The sequence below is a fragment of the Anarhichas minor genome, unplaced genomic scaffold (assembly GCF_050575085.1).
Source record: "Anarhichas minor isolate MPS153535 unplaced genomic scaffold, ASM5057508v1 ptg000077l, whole genome shotgun sequence".
In the NCBI taxonomy this organism is placed as follows: Eukaryota; Metazoa; Chordata; class Actinopteri; order Perciformes; family Anarhichadidae; genus Anarhichas; species Anarhichas minor.
The window spans coordinates 560272-577737 of NW_027466523.1; the positions used below are offsets into that span (position 1 = coordinate 560272).

The 17466-nt window shown below is 41.7% G+C and overlaps 1 protein-coding gene across 1 annotated transcript; it reads left to right on the forward strand.

Moving 5' to 3' along the window:
- The first annotated feature begins 7703 nt into the window (after positions 1-7703).
- sgf29 (SAGA complex associated factor 29) lies at positions 7704-17148 on the forward strand. Its single transcript, XM_076080986.1, has 10 exons — positions 7704-7850; positions 9562-9635; positions 9718-9793; positions 9910-9982; positions 11496-11560; positions 11647-11776; positions 14871-15017; positions 15288-15323; positions 15767-15929; positions 16020-17148. Exons 2-10 carry the CDS (start codon positions 9570-9572, stop codon positions 16134-16136), a joined length of 873 nt encoding a protein of 290 aa, XP_075937101.1. The 5' UTR covers positions 7704-7850; positions 9562-9569; the 3' UTR covers positions 16137-17148.
- Positions 17149-17466: the final 318 nt, after the last annotated feature.

Here is a 17466-nt window from a genome sequence, read left to right on the forward strand (position 1 = left end):
ACAAGAGGGAGGGAGGGTGGGATGCGGAAAACGCGAGCGAGCCAAGGCTTAGAGTGGGTAGGTATTTATAGGAGTGTGGCCGGAAGCGGGGGAGTATCTGAGGCATGGCCCTGCTCCTGAAATTCAGCTAATTTTTATCTCCAATTCACTATCTAGGACCCCGCCTCAGCTGAGGGCAAGCCTTCGTTGATTATTTGGAGTGTTGAGGAATGGTTGATGGAGATTTAGCCAGTTGCGGTTTGGGGGAGGCTTAGCTGAGGATCCACTGCGGCTCCCGGGCCTTGCAGATCCCCAAAATAAGTCTCCCTGAGGAGCAGGTTGCCTGCCCGTGCGCTGGTCGTTTGAGCTGGCGAGGTGTAAAGTTGGTAGGCGTGGGAAGATGTGTTATTGACAGTGGAGTTCTGCTGGTCGATGGTCGGCAAAATCAAGTAAGGATTTATGGGTTTAAAGACGGCGTTGGATATGGCCGAACCGATGTTGGACGGGTGTCTGCAGGAGGGCGGATCTTCTCAACTTCTGGAATGAGAAAGCTATGGCGTTGCGGTGGCCCAGACGTGAGCTGCATCGAGAACGCGCCCTTGACGGACGGGTGTCGCGGCGTCATTTGATGATTGGGTAAATGACTGCTAGGTTGTCAGGAGTTTAAGAGATGGACTTGCTGGGTCATCCGTGGCCCCACGTAATGGCTGCGGCTACTATTGGTCAGATTTCATAGCATGAGGGGAAACGACTTGGCATCTGCTTGCGAGATCCGAGGCTGGTCTACGGCAAAACGTCTTCCGTCGTGGAAACCCCCCAAAGACGGCAGAGGGAGCGGCATCGTTGTGTTGACCAATTGTGTGGGTCCATCGCTGGAAGTGAACGGGGTGGGGGCATTGGCATCCCGGTGCCAGGTGTCCCGGTTACGGCAACTTGCTGTGTTTTCTGAAAGTAGGCGGCGGGGGGCACTGGCATCTCGGTGCCAGGTGCCTCGGCTAAGGTGACATGCTGTGGCTGCTGGAAGTAGGCGGCCGGGGGGGCGCTGGCGTCCTGCGTTCCGTTGTTGCTTTACGTTCCGTTGCTGCATTCCATTGCTGCGTTCCATTGCTGCGTTCCGTTGCTGCGTTGCGTCGTTGCGTGGCTGCGTCGTTGCGTGGCTGCGATGCGTGGCTGCGATGCGTCGCTGCGTCCTTGCTTGCTGCGTCCTTGCTTGCTGCGTTCCGTTGCTTGCTGCGTTCCTTGCTGCGTTCCATTGCTTGCTGCGTTACGTTGCTGCGTTACGTTGCTGCGTTACTTTGCTGCGTTACTTTGCTGCGTTACGTTGCTGTGTTACGTTGTTGCTGCATTACGTTGTTGCATTACGTTGCATTACGTTGTTGCTGCGATACGTTGCGTGGCTGCGTCATTGCGTGGCTGCATCGTTGCGTTCTGTTGTGTCGTTGCTGCGTTCCGTTGCTGCATTCCGTTGCTGTGTTCTGTGGCTGCGTCATTGCGTGGCTACGTCGCTGCGTTCTGTTGTGTTGTTGCTGCGTTCCTTTGCTGCGTTCCGTTGCTGCATTCCGTTGTTGTGTTGCGTTCCATTGTTGCGTTGCGGCGTTCCGTTGCTCCGATCTGTTGATGCTTTCCGTTCCGTTGCTCCGATCCGTTGCTGCGTTCCGTTCCGTTGCTCCAATCCGTTGCTGCATTGCTGCTGTGTTCAGTTGCTGCGTTGTTGCACTGCGTTGTTGCACTGCATTCCGTTGTTGCGTTGCGTTCCGTTGTTGCGTTCCGTTGTTGCGTTCCGTTGTTGCTTGCTGTGATCCGGTGCTGCGATTCGTTGTTGCTTGCTGCATTGCATGGTCCAGTTGGAGATCTCAGCTGGTGCGTCTTCGATGGGGGACCTGCTGGAGCGCGGAGGGGTGGCGGCGTCTTTGAACGCGGCATGCCGGGTGGCCGGAGTCGTCGGAGGCTCGTGCCGGAGCTGGGTCTGGAGCGAGCGAAGAAGGAGAGAGCTGGATTTACGTTTCCGTTGTCTACGTCTGGAGGTGGCAGGTCTCCCTCTGCCACCGAGATGTGAGTTATTGGAGGACAGCCGTGGGTCTGAATCTTCGTATTGTTGGATTCTGGCGGGTAGATGCAGCTGGTCGGCGTGGTGGAGATCGGCGGGTTTGGCTGCGTTGAGCTGCCTGGACCCTCTCGATGGCGGTTGGCGGCGTCTCGTGGGCGGCAGGTCGAGTGCTTCCCTGGGCTGTACGGGTGGCCTCTGGGGAGGCGAACTGGTCGTCGTCTTCGGATGGCCTGATGGACGGCAGGTCCATGTTTTAGGCGAGGTAAGGTTTTTTGTTTTTGTTTTCTCTGCGTGGCGTTCCGGTTGCGAGTGCGGAAAGCGCGAGCAAGCCGAGGCTTAGAGTGGGTAGGTATTTATAGGAGTGTGGCCGGAAGCGGGGGAGTGGCTGAGGCATACATATCGATAGCGAATATTGTGCATGTATACATATGTTATATACCAGATTAAACAGCAACAGCTGGGCAACACTATCATGTAAGTCACTTTTTACACACTCCAAACACAATTATACCAACTAATATAAGCAACTAGAAGATTTACCACAATATCACGTATTTTCCGCCAAAAATCGGCGACCTATGCACTCCGTTTGCATCTCCCATCACAAAGCTGGCAGCTATCATGGCGGATTGATACATGAAAAACCACGAGGATTCGACCGCCAGTCGAATCACAGCTTCCAAATTCCTCTCCGTGAAACCATTCAAAAGTTACACATATAAAGCCAACTAACAACAATCCACTCCACAGAAAAAAAAATTAACCGCAGCGTACGCTTTGGTGATTTTTGTGAGGAAAAACGCAGGTAATCCATTGAAATCCTCGTCAGCGTTATAGTCCGTCTCCTCCACTCTGTGTGTATTGAAATGAAGGTCCTGGGAGCTTCTATGACGAAATGGTCAGCATTCTCCTGCTGGACCAATGATTTTACGCGTGGGGGTTGTGCCACAGAGATCGAGATTTTTAGTGGCTAAAAGTCTGTCAATCTACTAAATAACCCGCCTACTGCTTTCGTGAGTCTCTTCTGCATTGAACAAGGTGTCACATGATGAAATCCGCCAATCACAGGCCTTACAAAGGCTTATAGAGAGGAGAAAATTCCATGGAGGAGAGATATGACAGCTCAAAATGGCTCAAAATGATGCCAAACTGCTTTATGAGGATGTATTGAACACTCTTAGTGATAATACAAGTGAATATATAGTTAATATATAGTTATATAGTATATAAAATTAGAATAGAGCAGCGCAACAGCTGGTTCCAAAAATGAGAATTTGGCTTGACTGTCCGTACTGAGACCTCTAGTATGCTGGCCTGCTTCACTCAATCAAAGTAAAATGTGTTTGTGGAGACTGTAAACATGTCTGTGCAGTATTTTAGGCTTCGATCTGCATTATTTCAAATAAATATCTTCAATACAAGTGCTTTTTTTTCAGGCGAACCTGAAACTTTTCAATTTGAGCTGTGTGCCATCTTCATTCACTATTAACCAGTAACATATACACAATACTTTCACATCTGAGCAAGTGTCTCACAAGTTTTACCTGTATTATACCATCACAATTATTAAAATAGACCTTGTAGTTAGAGATCTGCACTCTCTTTAGTATGGGTATGCAATTTTCGAGCAGAGGCCTAAAAATAGGGCTAGTGTTTATTAACTCTGGCGCATTTGCAGAAATGTTTTTATTAATGTGCACTGTCCCTTATCAAATAAACCAATAAATGAAATGAGTCTTCCCCTATAAACATACTAATGGTTCTATTTGACCCCCTCTTGGACAGTCATGGCTCCAGTATTGCAGTTGAACTGATATATTGCCTCTTCTTTAATCAAATAATCACACGCCAACAAACACACACAATGACCACGACACAGTCTGACCAGTTGAACAGAAAAACATGTTGAGACGGTTAAAGAGTCGTCATATTCAAGTACAGCCACCAAGCATCTGTTGCTCCATCTGAACGAGCTGCAAACGTGTATTTAATATTGTAAAACAAGAAGAATGTGTTCTGCATACTACTCTGAACTGTGTTATAAATGTGTGATACACAGACCCCCCCCCCCCCCCCCCCCCCCCACACTTCTGAACCGCCCGTGGAGCTTTGACGGAGTCGTGGAGCAGCTGGATCCTGTGGACATGATGAGCTAACTGTTGTGATTTGATATATTGATAATGACAAATTATGCATAACTTGTATTCATTTTCAAACAGTGGTTGTGTAATCGATACAGCTTTTCATTGTGATTTCAGGACTTTGTAATCTTTCACCAATAATAAAGACCTGGAACCCTCCAAACTGTGTCCTCATGGGATTCATGCTCATTACTGACTGTTAGTTTAAACCAACCTGCTGTTATTCAGAATAACGTCTGTGAGAAAAGTGCTCACGAGACAAAAACACGAACCTTCATCAAGCTCTGAGGAGTGAGAAGGCCCCGATAAGCCTTCAAACTCAGCCTGGACTTCCTGGATCGTATTTAATGTCGACCCGGAACATGTAGGACTAACGCAGCCCTACGTGTTGTTAGTGGTTAACTTGTGGAGGTATCAGGACCAAACTCTGACCTGGTTCACCATGAAACTCTGTTTGGTGGTGAATTCACCTCTTAGCATGATATCGTATTAAAACGTTCTTCAGGAGAACTTCTGATACTTCAAAGTGTGTTCAGTTGGTAATACTTCTGTGCTGGTACTTGGTGTTAAATGTAACCTTTTACTTGTAACAGAGTACTTTTATTTGGTGCTATTGATGCCGTTTAATATCCTCAGACAGGAGACTTAGTACTGGTCTAGTGTGTACAGATGAACAGATGTTCCATGTGATGCTGCCCTCTGGTGGTCACAGGTATAAACAATACAATATGAAACATTCCACAACTCACTGACTTTAAACAACAAGCAGCATCACATCAATACAGAACTTTGATCTTTGAGATGCTAATGATTTTTCACATAAATCATATTTTATTATAGAAGAGGAATAAAACATGTTTCTCTTTATTGTAATAAAGTAAATGTATCAACAAGGAATCAGGAACGCTGACATTCACAACTATTTCATCTATTTTTATATATTCTTGCATGAATTCATTCACTTTAAAATAAAGATCTGAAACTAAAAACTAATTCCTGAAATTCCAAATCTGTCAAAGAGACGATGGTTTAAAATATGCTTCTCTGTCCTCTCCTCTGTCCTCTCCTCTGTCCTCTCCTCTATCTCCTCTGTCCTCTCCTTTGTCCTCTCCTTTGTCCTCTCCTCTGTCCTCTCCTCTGTCCTCTCCTCTATCTCCTCTGTCCTCTCCTCTATCTCCTCTGTCCTCTCCTCTGTCCTCTCCTTTATCTCCTCTGTCCTCTCCTCTATCTCCTCTGTCCTCTCCTTTGTCCTCTCCTCTGTCCTCTCCTTTATCTCATCTGTCCTCTCCTCTATCTCCTCTGTCCTCTCCTTTGTCCTCTCCTCTGTCCTCTCCTTTATCTCCTCTGTCCTCTCCTCTATCTCATCTGTCCTCTCCTCTATCTCCTCTGTCCTCTCCTCTATCTCCTCTGTCCTTTCCTTTGTCCTCTCCTCTGTCCTCTCCTCTGTCCTCTCCTTTGTCCTCTCCTTTGTCCTCTCTGTCCTCTCCTTTGTCCTCTCCTCTGTCCTCTCCTTTGTCCTCTCATCTGTCCTCTCCTCTGTCCTCTCCTCTGTCCTCTCCTCTGTCATCTCCTCTGTCCTCTCCTTTGTCATCTCCTCTGTCCTCTCCTCTGTCCTCTCCTCTGTCCTCTCCTTTGTCCTCTCCTCTGTCCTCTCCTTTATCTCCTTTGTCCTCTCCTCTGTCCTCTCATCTGTCCTCTCCTCTGTCCTCTCCTCTGTCCTCTCCTTTGTCCTCTCCTCTGTCCTCTCCTTTATCTCCTTTGTCCTCTCCTCTGTCCTCTCCTCTGTCCTCTCCTCTGTCCTCTCCTTTGTCCTCTCCTCTGTCCTCTCCTTTATCTCATTTGTCCTCTCCTCTGTCCTCTCATCTGTCCTCTCCTCTGTCCTCTCCTCTGTCCTCTCCTTTGTCCTCTCCTCTGTCCTCTCCTTTATCTCCTTTGTCCTCTCCTCTGTCCTCTCCTCTGTCCTCTCCTCTGTCCTCTCCTTTGTCCTCTCCTCTGTCCTCTCCTTTATCTCCTTTGTCCTCTCCTCTGTCCTCTCATCTGTCCTCTCCTTTGTCCTCTCCTCTGTCCTCTCCTTTATCTCCTCTGTCCTCTCCTCTATCTCCTCTGTCCTCTCCTTTGTCCTCTCCTCTGTCCTCTCCTTTGTCCTCTCCTCTGTTCTCTCCTTTGTCCTCTCCTCTGTCCTCTCCTCTGTCCTCTCCTTTGTCCTCTCATCTGTCCTCTCATCTGTCCTCTCCTCTGTCCTCTCCTTTGTCCTCTCCTCTGTCCTCTCCTTTGTCCTCTCCTCTGTCCTCTCATCTGTCCTCTCCTCTGTCCTCTCCTCTGTCATCTCCTCTGTCCTCTCCTTTGTCATCTCCTCTGTCCTCTCCTCTGTCCTCTCCTCTGTCCTCTCCTTTGTCCTCTCCTCTGTCCTCTCCTTTATCTCCTTTGTCCTCTCCTCTGTCCTCTCATCTGTCCTCTCCTCTGTCCTCTCCTCTGTCATCTCCTCTGTCCTCTCCTTTGTCATCTCCTCTGTCCTCTCCTTTGTCATCTCCTCTGTCCTCTCCTCTGTCATCTCCTCTGTCCTCTCCTCTGTCCTCTCCTTTATCTCCTTTGTCCTCTCCTCTGTCCTCTCATCTGTCCTCTCCTCTGTCCTCTCCTCTGTCCTCTCCTTTGTCCTCTCCTCTGTCCTCTCCTTTATCTCCTTTGTCCTCTCCTCTGTCCTCTCCTCTGTCCTCTCCTCTGTCCTCTCCTTTGTCCTCTCCTCTGTCCTCTCCTTTATCTCCTTTGTCCTCTCCTCTGTCCTCTCATCTGTCCTCTCCTCTGTCCTCTCCTCTGTCATCTCCTCTGTCCTCTCCTCTGTCCTCTCCTCTGTCCTCTCCTCTGTCCTCTCCTTTGTCCTCTCCTCTGTCCTCTCCTTTATCTCCTTTGTCCTCTCCTCTGTCCTCTCATCTGTCCTCTCCTCTGTCCTCTCCTCTGTCCTCTCATCTGTCCTCTCCTCTGTCCTCTCCTCTGTCCTCTCCTTTGTCCTCTCCTCTGTCCTCTCCTTTATCTCCTTTGTCCTCTCCTCTGTCCTCTCCTCTGTCCTCTCCTCTGTCCTCTCCTTTGTCCTCTCCTCTGTCCTCTCCTTTATCTCCTTTGTCCTCTCCTCTGTCCTCTCATCTGTCCTCTCCTCTGTCCTCTCCTCTGTCATCTCCTCTGTCCTCTCCTTTGTCATCTCCTCTGTCCTCTCCTCTGTCCTCTCCTCTGTCCTCTCCTTTGTCCTCTCCTTTATCTCCTTTGTCCTCCACTCGTCTGTCCTCAACTTCTCTTCTTCTTCATCCATGTTTTCAGACTGAATCCTCGAGATCATCACCAGGACGCGGAGGATCACGTGTCACGGGACGACGTCAACCAAATGTGGCAAAAGCAGCAACAGGAGAGAGGAGACAGTGCTGACAAGCTTACAGTTGGGCCATTGTGCACTAAACAAAACACTGAAACTGATAGAAAACTATTTTTTATTTTATTGTTTGTTTTGTTTTGTTTTGGGGGTAAATAGTGTAAGTCTATTCTCTGATCCACACTCCGGAGCAGAAGGTGGCGGTAATGCTCCAATAAAGATGGATGCCAACCGCCGTAAAACCAGCAGAAGAAGAAGAAGCGGAAGAAGAAGCTAATCCGTGTAGTTAGTAAGTCGACAATAAATACAAAGAAAAACGAACCCGGTGAGTACACGTTGTGTTCTGAAAACATATAGTGCATATCCTAATAGTACGTTATGAAATAAATACAGCTCATGCTTTTGTTGCATGAGCACAAATCTTAACAGTTTTAGCAACCTAGCTAACATTAGCGAAACAAGCCACTTGCTAACGCAGTGAGCTAACAGTTAGCCACAGAGTAGCCTATCAGAGTTTACACAGAACTCCATTCAGAAATCTGTCAATTCAGAAATATCTAGTTAATTAAAAGACGTACAAGCCTAGAACAACATTATTCACAACCGGTAGGATGCACGTTATTATTCGGCATCTATCACCTATATTATGTTATACTGTGTTAACATTAATAACAGTTTGTTCTGGTCCTACTAAGTCTGCCTCCAGAGATTCTTTCTATGAGAAGCCGTTAAAACGGCAGATTTCTATATGAGGTTTGGTGCATCAACGCTGCTCCAACAACACTCTCAATCTGAATGAAGGTGCGACCATGACAGCTGCTCCTTCAGTTCACACCAAACTCCATTCAGAAATCTGTCAATTCAGAGATGCATAGTTCAGTAAATATAAAAACATATTAGCACATTAATCAAAACCGGTAGGATCCACTTAATCATCCGGCTTTCAGCCAATGCTCCATTAATACAACGTTAAACTTTAGAACAGATGTTTCTGTTCCTACTAAGTCTACCAGAAGCTGTGCCCTGCACCTTTAAAACTACGTTTCTTTAATGGGGTTTTGTATGATTTTAACGTGTGTTTGTGTATGATTTTTAACGTGTGTTTGTGTATGATTTTAACGTGTGTTTGTGTATGATTTTAACGTATGTTTGTGTATGTTCTTAACGTGTTTGTGTATGATTTTAACGTGTGTTTGTGTATGATTTTTACGTGTGTTTGTGTATGTTTTTAACGTGTGTTTGTGTATGTTTTTAACGTGTGTTTGTGTATGATTTTAACGTATGTTTGTGTATGTTTTTAACGTGTTTGTGTATGATTTTAACGTGTGTTTGTGTATGATTTTAACGTGTGTTTGTGTATGTTTTTAACGTGTGTTTGTGTATGTTTTTAACGTGTGTTTGTGTATGATTTTAACGTGTGTTTGTGTATGATTTTAACGTGTTTGTGTATGATTTTAACGTATGTTTGTGTATGATTTTAACGTATGTTTGTGTATGATTTTAACGTATGTTTGTGTATGTTTTTAACGTGTGTTTGTGTATGATTTTAACGTGTGTTTGTGTATGATTTTAACGTGTGTTTGTGTATGATTTTAACGTGTGTTTGTGTATGATTTTAACGTGTGTTTGTGTATGATTTTAACGTGTGTTTGTGTATGATTTTAACGTGTTTGTGTATGATTTTAACGTGTTTGTATGTTTTTAACGTGTGTTTGTGTATGATTTTAACGTATGTTTGTGTATGATTTTAACGTGTGTTTGTGTATGATTTTAACGTATGTTTGTGTATGATTTTAACGTGTGTTTGTGTATGATTTTAACGTGTGTTTGTGTATGATTTTAACGTGTGTTTGTGTATGATTTTAACGTGTGTTTGTGTATGATTTTAACGTGTGTTTGTGTATGATTTTAACGTATGTTTGTGTATGATTTTAACGTATGTTTGTGTATGATTTTAACGTATGTTTGTGTATGATTTTAACGTATGTTTGTGTATGATTTTAACGTATGTTTGTGTATGATTTTAACGCTTGCAGGTACAAACATGTCGGCCGATACCAAGATCGCCGAGCTGCTCACGGAGCTCCATCAGCTCATCAAACAGACCCAGGTGAGTTTAGTAGCCTTGGTTTCTAGTCATGAAAACACCGGTTAAGAGGAGGAAACGTCTAAATATCACCTCTGTTGTTCAGGAGGAGAGGTCACGCAGCGAACACAACCTGCTCAACATCCAGAAAACACACGAGAGGATGCAGACGGAAAACAAAAGTCAGTGAACTCTCGTTCCCACTTTTGCTCCACATTGTTTGCTTTTCTTTTATATTTTCTGCTGTTTTGAGTCCTGATCAAACTTACTTAGTCTCGTCCCTCTTGTGTCCCCTCAGCGTCCCCGTACTACCGGACCAAGCTGAGAGGCCTCTACACCACGGCCAAAGCAGACGCAGAGGCCGAGTGCAGGTGAGCAGAGACGCTTCATCCTAAAGCTGCTGGACGACTGTAGTTTGATTTTAGCGTCTTTAAGACGCTGATCGGTGAGACGGAAGTACTGTGAAGTGTGTGGTTGATGCAGCAGAAGAGCCTCGTGTCTTTATAACATGCTTTATTTTAATAGCAGACTAATGACAAACATGCCACTCGTTTTATTTATGAACAACTGGTTTAATTTAACAAAAGGTGGTTATTACAGGACACACGTCGGTCTGTATTTAAATACTGCATCTATTAGATCCTGAAGCGTATCTAGTAGGGGTGCAACGGATCACAAACCTCACGGTTCAGATCAATAAAGAAAAGGGGAGGCTCTAGTCTTACATAAAAACACAAATATTTAAGATGTCCAATTTGAAACAAAATGAAATAAATGAATAAAACATTCAAATATACTGAATTCTGTTAAGTTTAAGTGCAACATGAGGTATGTTGATATCCTCGTCCTTTGATCAATACTGAAAGAAAGAAACAGCCAGTGAGCTCGCTTACACTGTTTACACTGAACTGAACTGCTCGGCAACAACTTGGGTCTATGTTTACTTCCTGTCAGGTTATGTCATTCAAACACACAACAATGTTTACCATTATGTGACATTATTTTCAAAAAGATGAGAATATCTACATTGTCTGAAGAGAGGGTAGACCTCTCTGTGGTGACTGGGATGTTACTATTGGACCGGTCTAGCTTCCACTCTGCTTCTGTCAGCACCTGCCCCAGGTGTGTGTCTGTGTGACTCTCACAGAGGGGGCGTGTCTGCAGCACCGGACTATGAATCACTCCGCCGTGGTGAAAGCGGTCACAGTCTTTTCCTTCTCATAGAGGTCTGGAACAAGCTTCATGCTGAAGTGGTGCGTGAGTGGATTTCATAGCGTGGCTCAAACATTTTAACCAGATTTTGAAATCCTTTGTTTTCCACACCGGAGTGTCCCCCGTCGCTGACAGACGGGATGGTGTCTCTTCATATGTGTGGACATGCCGATGTTGCCGTTGTCGTGTGTCTTTCTCTTTAAACGCCTACATACCGTAACGGTTTGTCCACCACCCTCATCCGTCATTATAAGTTACAGGGAAGACAAAATGCTCCCAAACTTGCGACTTAAATGACGCCGGGGGCTTCTCAAGTTCCTCCGCTCGCCATGACTTTCACCGTTAAATGCTTCTAACCTGCTCCGTTCACTGAACACACTGCTGCTTTATATCTGTTCACTGACACTCTGCATTGATATTCGGGGACTTGTTACTTGAAAAGGAACAGCAGCAGTAGAACTTTATTACACACTGTGATGATTACACTGTAAAAAAAAAAGAAAAAAAATACTCAATTGATCCGCGGTTCACGAGTGATCCGAACCGTGAGGGCTGATCCGTTACACCACTAGTATCTAGTGAGGCTGGATACTCTCTGATTTCTACTTCAAACCGTCACTTTGTCTTAAATGTTCACATTACATCTTTACATCTCTGTTCATCTATTTCCAGCATCCTGCGTCACGCTCTGGATAAAATAGCAGAGATCAAGTCTTTGCTGGAGGAGAGGAGGATAGGTTTGTGTGTGTGTGTGTGTGTGTGTGTGTGTGTTGCTCTCTAATGTGTGTGTGTTGCTCTCTAATGTGTGTGTGTCTCTTTGCAGCTGCTAAGATGGCGGGGGTCTACAGCGACAGCGACCCTCCCAGGAAGACGATGCGTCGCGGCGTCCTGATGACGCTCCTCCAGCAGTCGGCCATGACGCTTCCTCTGTGGATCGGCAAGCCGGGGGAGAGGTAGCGTCTCCACACTATTATTATTATTATTATTATTACTATTATTGCATATTTATTATTAATGTCTTTGATGATAAATAATCCCTCAATCCAGGTTCCTCAAAACCAGGATCAGATGTTTACATTAGATTAGATGATCACTTATTGATCTCTTATTGATCACTTATTGATCTCTTATTGATCACTTATTGATCACTTATTGATCACTTATTGATCTCTTATTGATCACTTATTGATCTCTTATTGATCTCTTATTGATCACTTATTGATCACTTATTGATCTCTTATTGATCTCTTATTGATCACTTGTTGATCACTTATTGATCACTTATTGATATATTGATCACGTATTGATCTTTTATTGATCACTTATTGATCTCTTATTGATCACTTGTTGATCACTTGTTGATCACTTATTGATCTTTTATTGATCACTTATTGATCACTTATTGATCTCTTATTGATCTCTTATTGATCACTTATTGATCACTTATTGATATATTGATCACGTATTGATCTTTTATTGATCACTTATTGATCTCTTATTGATCTCTTATTGATCTCTTATTGATCTCTTATTGATCACTTATTGATCACTTATTGATCTTTTATTGATCACTTATTGATCACTTATTGATCACTTATTGATCACTTATTGATCACTTATTGATCACTTATTGATCTCTTATTGATCTCTTATTGATCACTTATTGATCACTTATTGATCACTTATTGATCTTTTATTGATCACTTATTGATCACTTATTGATCACTTATTGATCACTTATTGATCACTTATTGATCTCTTATTGATCTCTTATTGATCTCTTATTGATCTCTTATTGATCTCTTATTGATCACTTATTGATCTCTTATTGATCTTTTATTGATCACTTATTGATCACTTATTGATCACTTATTGATCACTTATTGATCACTTATTGATCACTTATTGATCACTTATTGATCTCTTATTGATCTCTTATTGATCACTTATTGATCACTTATTGATATATTGATCACGTATTGATCTTTTATTGATCTCTTATTGATCTTTTATTGATCTTTTATTGATCACTTATTGATCACTTATTGATCTATTGATCACGTATTGATCTTTTATTGATCTTTGATTGATGTCGTATTGATCTCTGATTGATCTTTGATTGATCTCTGATTGATCTTTGATTGATCTTTGATTGATCTCTGATTGATCACTGATTGATCTTTGATCTCTTATTGATCTCTGATTGATCTTTGATTGATCTCTGATTGATCACTGATTGATCTCTGATTGATCTCTTATTGATCTCTTATTGATCTCTTATTGATCTCTTATTGATCTCTTATTGATCACTTATTGATCACTTATTGATCTTTTATTGATCACTTATTGATCACTTATTGATCACTTATTGATCACTTATTGATCACTTATTGATCTCTTATTGATCTCTTATTGATCACTTATTGATCACTTATTGATCACTTATTGATCTTTTATTGATCACTTATTGATCACTTATTGATCACTTATTGATCACTTATTGATCACTTATTGATCTCTTATTGATCTCTTATTGATCTCTTATTGATCTCTTATTGATCACTTATTGATCTCTTATTGATCTCTTATTGATCTTTTATTGATCACTTATTGATCACTTATTGATCACTTATTGATCACTTATTGATCACTTATTGATCACTTATTGATCTCTTATTGATCTCTTATTGATCACTTATTGATCACTTATTGATATATTGATCACGTATTGATCTTTTATTGATCTCTTATTGATCTTTTATTGATCTTTTATTGATCACTTATTGATCACTTATTGATCTATTGATCACGTATTGATCTTTTATTGATCTTTGATTGATGTCGTATTGATCTCTGATTGATCTTTGATTGATCTCTGATTGATCTTTGATTGATCTTTGATTGATCTCTGATTGATCACTGATTGATCTTTGATCTCTTATTGATCTCTGATTGATCTTTGATTGATCTCTGATTGATCACTGATTGATCTCTGATTGATCTCTGATTGATCTCTGATTGATCTTTTAATTGGTCTCTTATTGATCTTTGATTGATCTCTTATTCAGTTAGACAGAAATTCAGATAAATAGAGAGTTATAAAACTAAAATAAGAATAGAATAAAAGCATAAATCATAAGCTAAAGTGACAGCGATGTGATTAATGGTGCAAAAATCTGTGTAACATATTAAGTTAATGTAGAATTAAATGGTAAATTATTATATATATATATATATATATATATTATATTTTTTTAGTTATATATATATATACACATTTTTTCTTTCTCTTATTTATATTTTATCATCTGTCTTTGTGTCTCATTTTATTGTCTATCTGCCGTTCGTTAAATATTACATTTATTTATTATAAAACTCTGAACTACTAAATAGAATGAAACTTGCTCTATTAAAATAATATATTTTATTGATATTGTTTATTATTAAATATTAATCGTTATTAACAGTGTTATTGAATATTATTATGATTAATAATACTTATAATAATATTAGAAGTGTTATTATTGTGGGATATGAGATATATTATGAGGTGAAAGGTTATAATATCAATATAAATATCAAATATAATAGACCACTATCTATCTATCTATCTATCTATCTATCTATCTATCTGATAGATATCTTAGCAGCAACAACTGATTGCAGTTGTTGCTGCTAAGGGTGGCCCAACCAGTTATTAGGTTTAGGGGGCAATCAGTTTTTCACACAGGGCCATGTAGGTTTGGATTTTTTTCCCCCTTAATAATAAAAACCTTCATTTAAAAACTGCATTTTGTGTTTACTTGTGTTATCTTTGTCTAATATTTAAATTTGTTTGATGATCTGAAACATTTAAGTGTGACAAACATGTAAAAAAATAAGAAATAAGGAAGGGGGCAAACACTTTTTCACACAACTGTATATATATAGATATATATCTATATATCTATCTCAGAATAAATCAACATATGTAGTGGTGTATCTCTCTCTCGCTCACACACACACACACACACCTGTTGTGATACCGTGGTGTGTGTGTGTCCTCAGCCCCCCCCCTCTGTGTGGAGCGACCCCGGCCAGCAGCGACTACGTTGCCAAACAGGGAGACAAAGTGGCAGCGAGGGTGAAGGCCGTGGACGGAGACGAGCAGTGGATCCTCGCTGAGGTGGTCAGCTACAACCATTCCACCAACAAGTAAGAACACCCACAGCTGGAGGACCACTGGAAGTACTGATGTATTAATATGTGAGCGGTACTTTAATGGTGTCATTCGTTGAAGCTTTAACTACTTTAAAATGAAATGTATTAGTAGTAGAAGTATGAAGTCTCTTAGATGAGTCCTAACCTCTCCTGTCCTCCTGAATAGTCTTCACTAACATACATTATCTGAGTGGCTCCTCTTTCTCTTTGTTATATTTCCCGTCGTACCTGAACGCCTCATTGTGTCTCTCTTGTCCTCTGCAGGTATGAAGTGGACGACATCGATGAAGAGGGAAAAGAGTGAGTTCAATACTTCATCATACTTTCTCTCTTTATTCCTCTCAGGTCGGTCCTCAGAAATGTTGCTTAATATTTCCACAAACGTTTTACCTTTATTTTATTGTGAGTCATATTCGGAACAATAGAAAGAGACAAATGAATGTGAATGTGTAGTTTTAAACCAGTTACACTGGAAGAAAATCAGTGTTTGGATCAGGAGACCTCTGGGTCTCTGTAAAGCTGCATTATCTCTAGTGTCCACCAGGGGGCGACTCCTCTGGTTGTATAGAAGTCTATGAGAAAATGACTCTACTTCTCTCTTGATTTATTACCTCAGTAAACATTGTAAACATGAGTTTATGGTCTCAATCTCTAGTTTCAAGTCTTCTTCAATACAGCATTAACGGACTGAGCATGGAGGCGGATGAATAAGAGAGTGTGTCTGACGTGTGTTTGTTGATCAGGAGACACACTCTGAGCAGACGGAGGATCATCCCTCTTCCTCAGTGGAAGGCAAACCCAGAGACCGACCCAGAGGCCCTGTTCAGTAAGGACCAGCTGGTACTGGCCCTCTACCCACAGACCACCTGCTTCTACCGGGCCCTGATCCACACGCCTCCACACAGGGTGAGCCACACGGACTCAACGGGTCCATAGATACGTATAGATTTATATCTCCAGCCTCCCTCAGACTAACCTCGGTGTGTTTGTCTGCAGCCTCAGGACGACTACTCTGTTCTGTTTGAGGACACGTCGTACGCCGACGGTTACTCTCCTCCGCTCAACGTGGCTCAGAGATACGTGGTCGCCTGCAAAGAGAACAAGAAGAAGTGACCCACGAGAAGAAGTGGAGCTCTGATCTCATCTTGTGCTGTCGACTCAAACTAGACTCTGAGGTTTGAGTGTCAGATAATCTGGAGCGGGTTCTGATGTTCTTCTCATGCTGCGTTCACACCAAACACGACACGAATACGCATCCGGTCCCACATCTCTACGATACTTCATATCAGTACAGAGACCAGATACTGTGTGTGTGTGTGTGGACCAGCATCATTGTGTAGATATTTCTGCATCACTAAGGTTGAAGCAAATAAACACAAATGATCCGGCGAGTGTGAACGCAGCATCAGTGTTTGAGTTGAGGTGGCAGACGCCCTCTGAACAGACGTTTTAATACTTAACATCTCTAAAGATGAGATTATTTAAATCTAAATCACCACCGAGACACAGAAGAGACGCTCCTGAAGTAGAAGCTGTGTCTCAAATGACCAAATGAAGTGTGAGAGAGAACATCCTTCTGTCTCTAGACACTTTGATTTCTTCACGTGTTCGAGCTCTCTGCATGTAAACGTTGTTTGCTATAAATACTTTACTCTGCATGTAAACAGCTGTTGAGTTTTGGACATTTTATTTTCTCTCAGTGAGGAAGGACAGCGTCAGTGGAGGAGCGCTTCATTTGAACACCAGCAGCAGTTTCCAGTCGATGTTTACGGGCCGGAGCTTCTTTAAATATTCTGTTTATAAACTGTTTATTTTTTTTATTACATGTGATGTTTGATGATTGTTATATGAAAAAAAAAACTGACCAAATGTTTCCATGATTCATTCCACACACACACACACACAGTACATGTACTTAAATACAAATTTCAGGTACTTCTACTTTTATTTTCATGCCATTTTTTACTTATTTTAGCAACTTTGCAGATTAAAATATTTACACACAAAACACATGACGAGTTTATAAAATGTTGTTATAAATTAAACTGCAACAGATTATAAAAGAAAAGCTAAAACCTTTAAACTATTAATCAACAGAAAATTATTAAAAATATTTATGAAACTATTTTGATGCTTGAAGATATTTTCCTGTAAAAACATTTACTAATTGTAAATATAATATTGTATTAATATTTTATTAGTGTTAATCAGTAATATCTCCCTTGAGGAAAATAATTAATTTTATGTTTTATTATGAATCACAATTTATAAGTAACTATAGCTCTTAAATAAATGCAGTGGAATAAAAAGTAAAATATTTAAGATGTAGTGGAGTAGAAGTGTAATATAACTCTGAAATAGATAATACTCGAGTAAAGTACAAGTACCTCAAACTGTACAACGCACATTACTTGAGTAAATGTACTTAGTTACTTTCCACCAC

Coding starts and splice junctions, on each gene's coding strand:
- sgf29 (XM_076080986.1), top strand. CDS start 9,570: ATGTCGGCCGATACCAAGATCGCCGAGCTGCTCACGGAGCTCCATCAG. Junction 11,777..14,870: donor ATCGGCAAGCCGGGGGAGAG/GTAGCGTCTCCA, acceptor GTGTGTCCTCAG/CCCCCCCCCTCTGTGTGGAG. Junction 15,018..15,287: donor TACAACCATTCCACCAACAA/GTAAGAACACCC, acceptor TGTCCTCTGCAG/GTATGAAGTGGACGACATCG.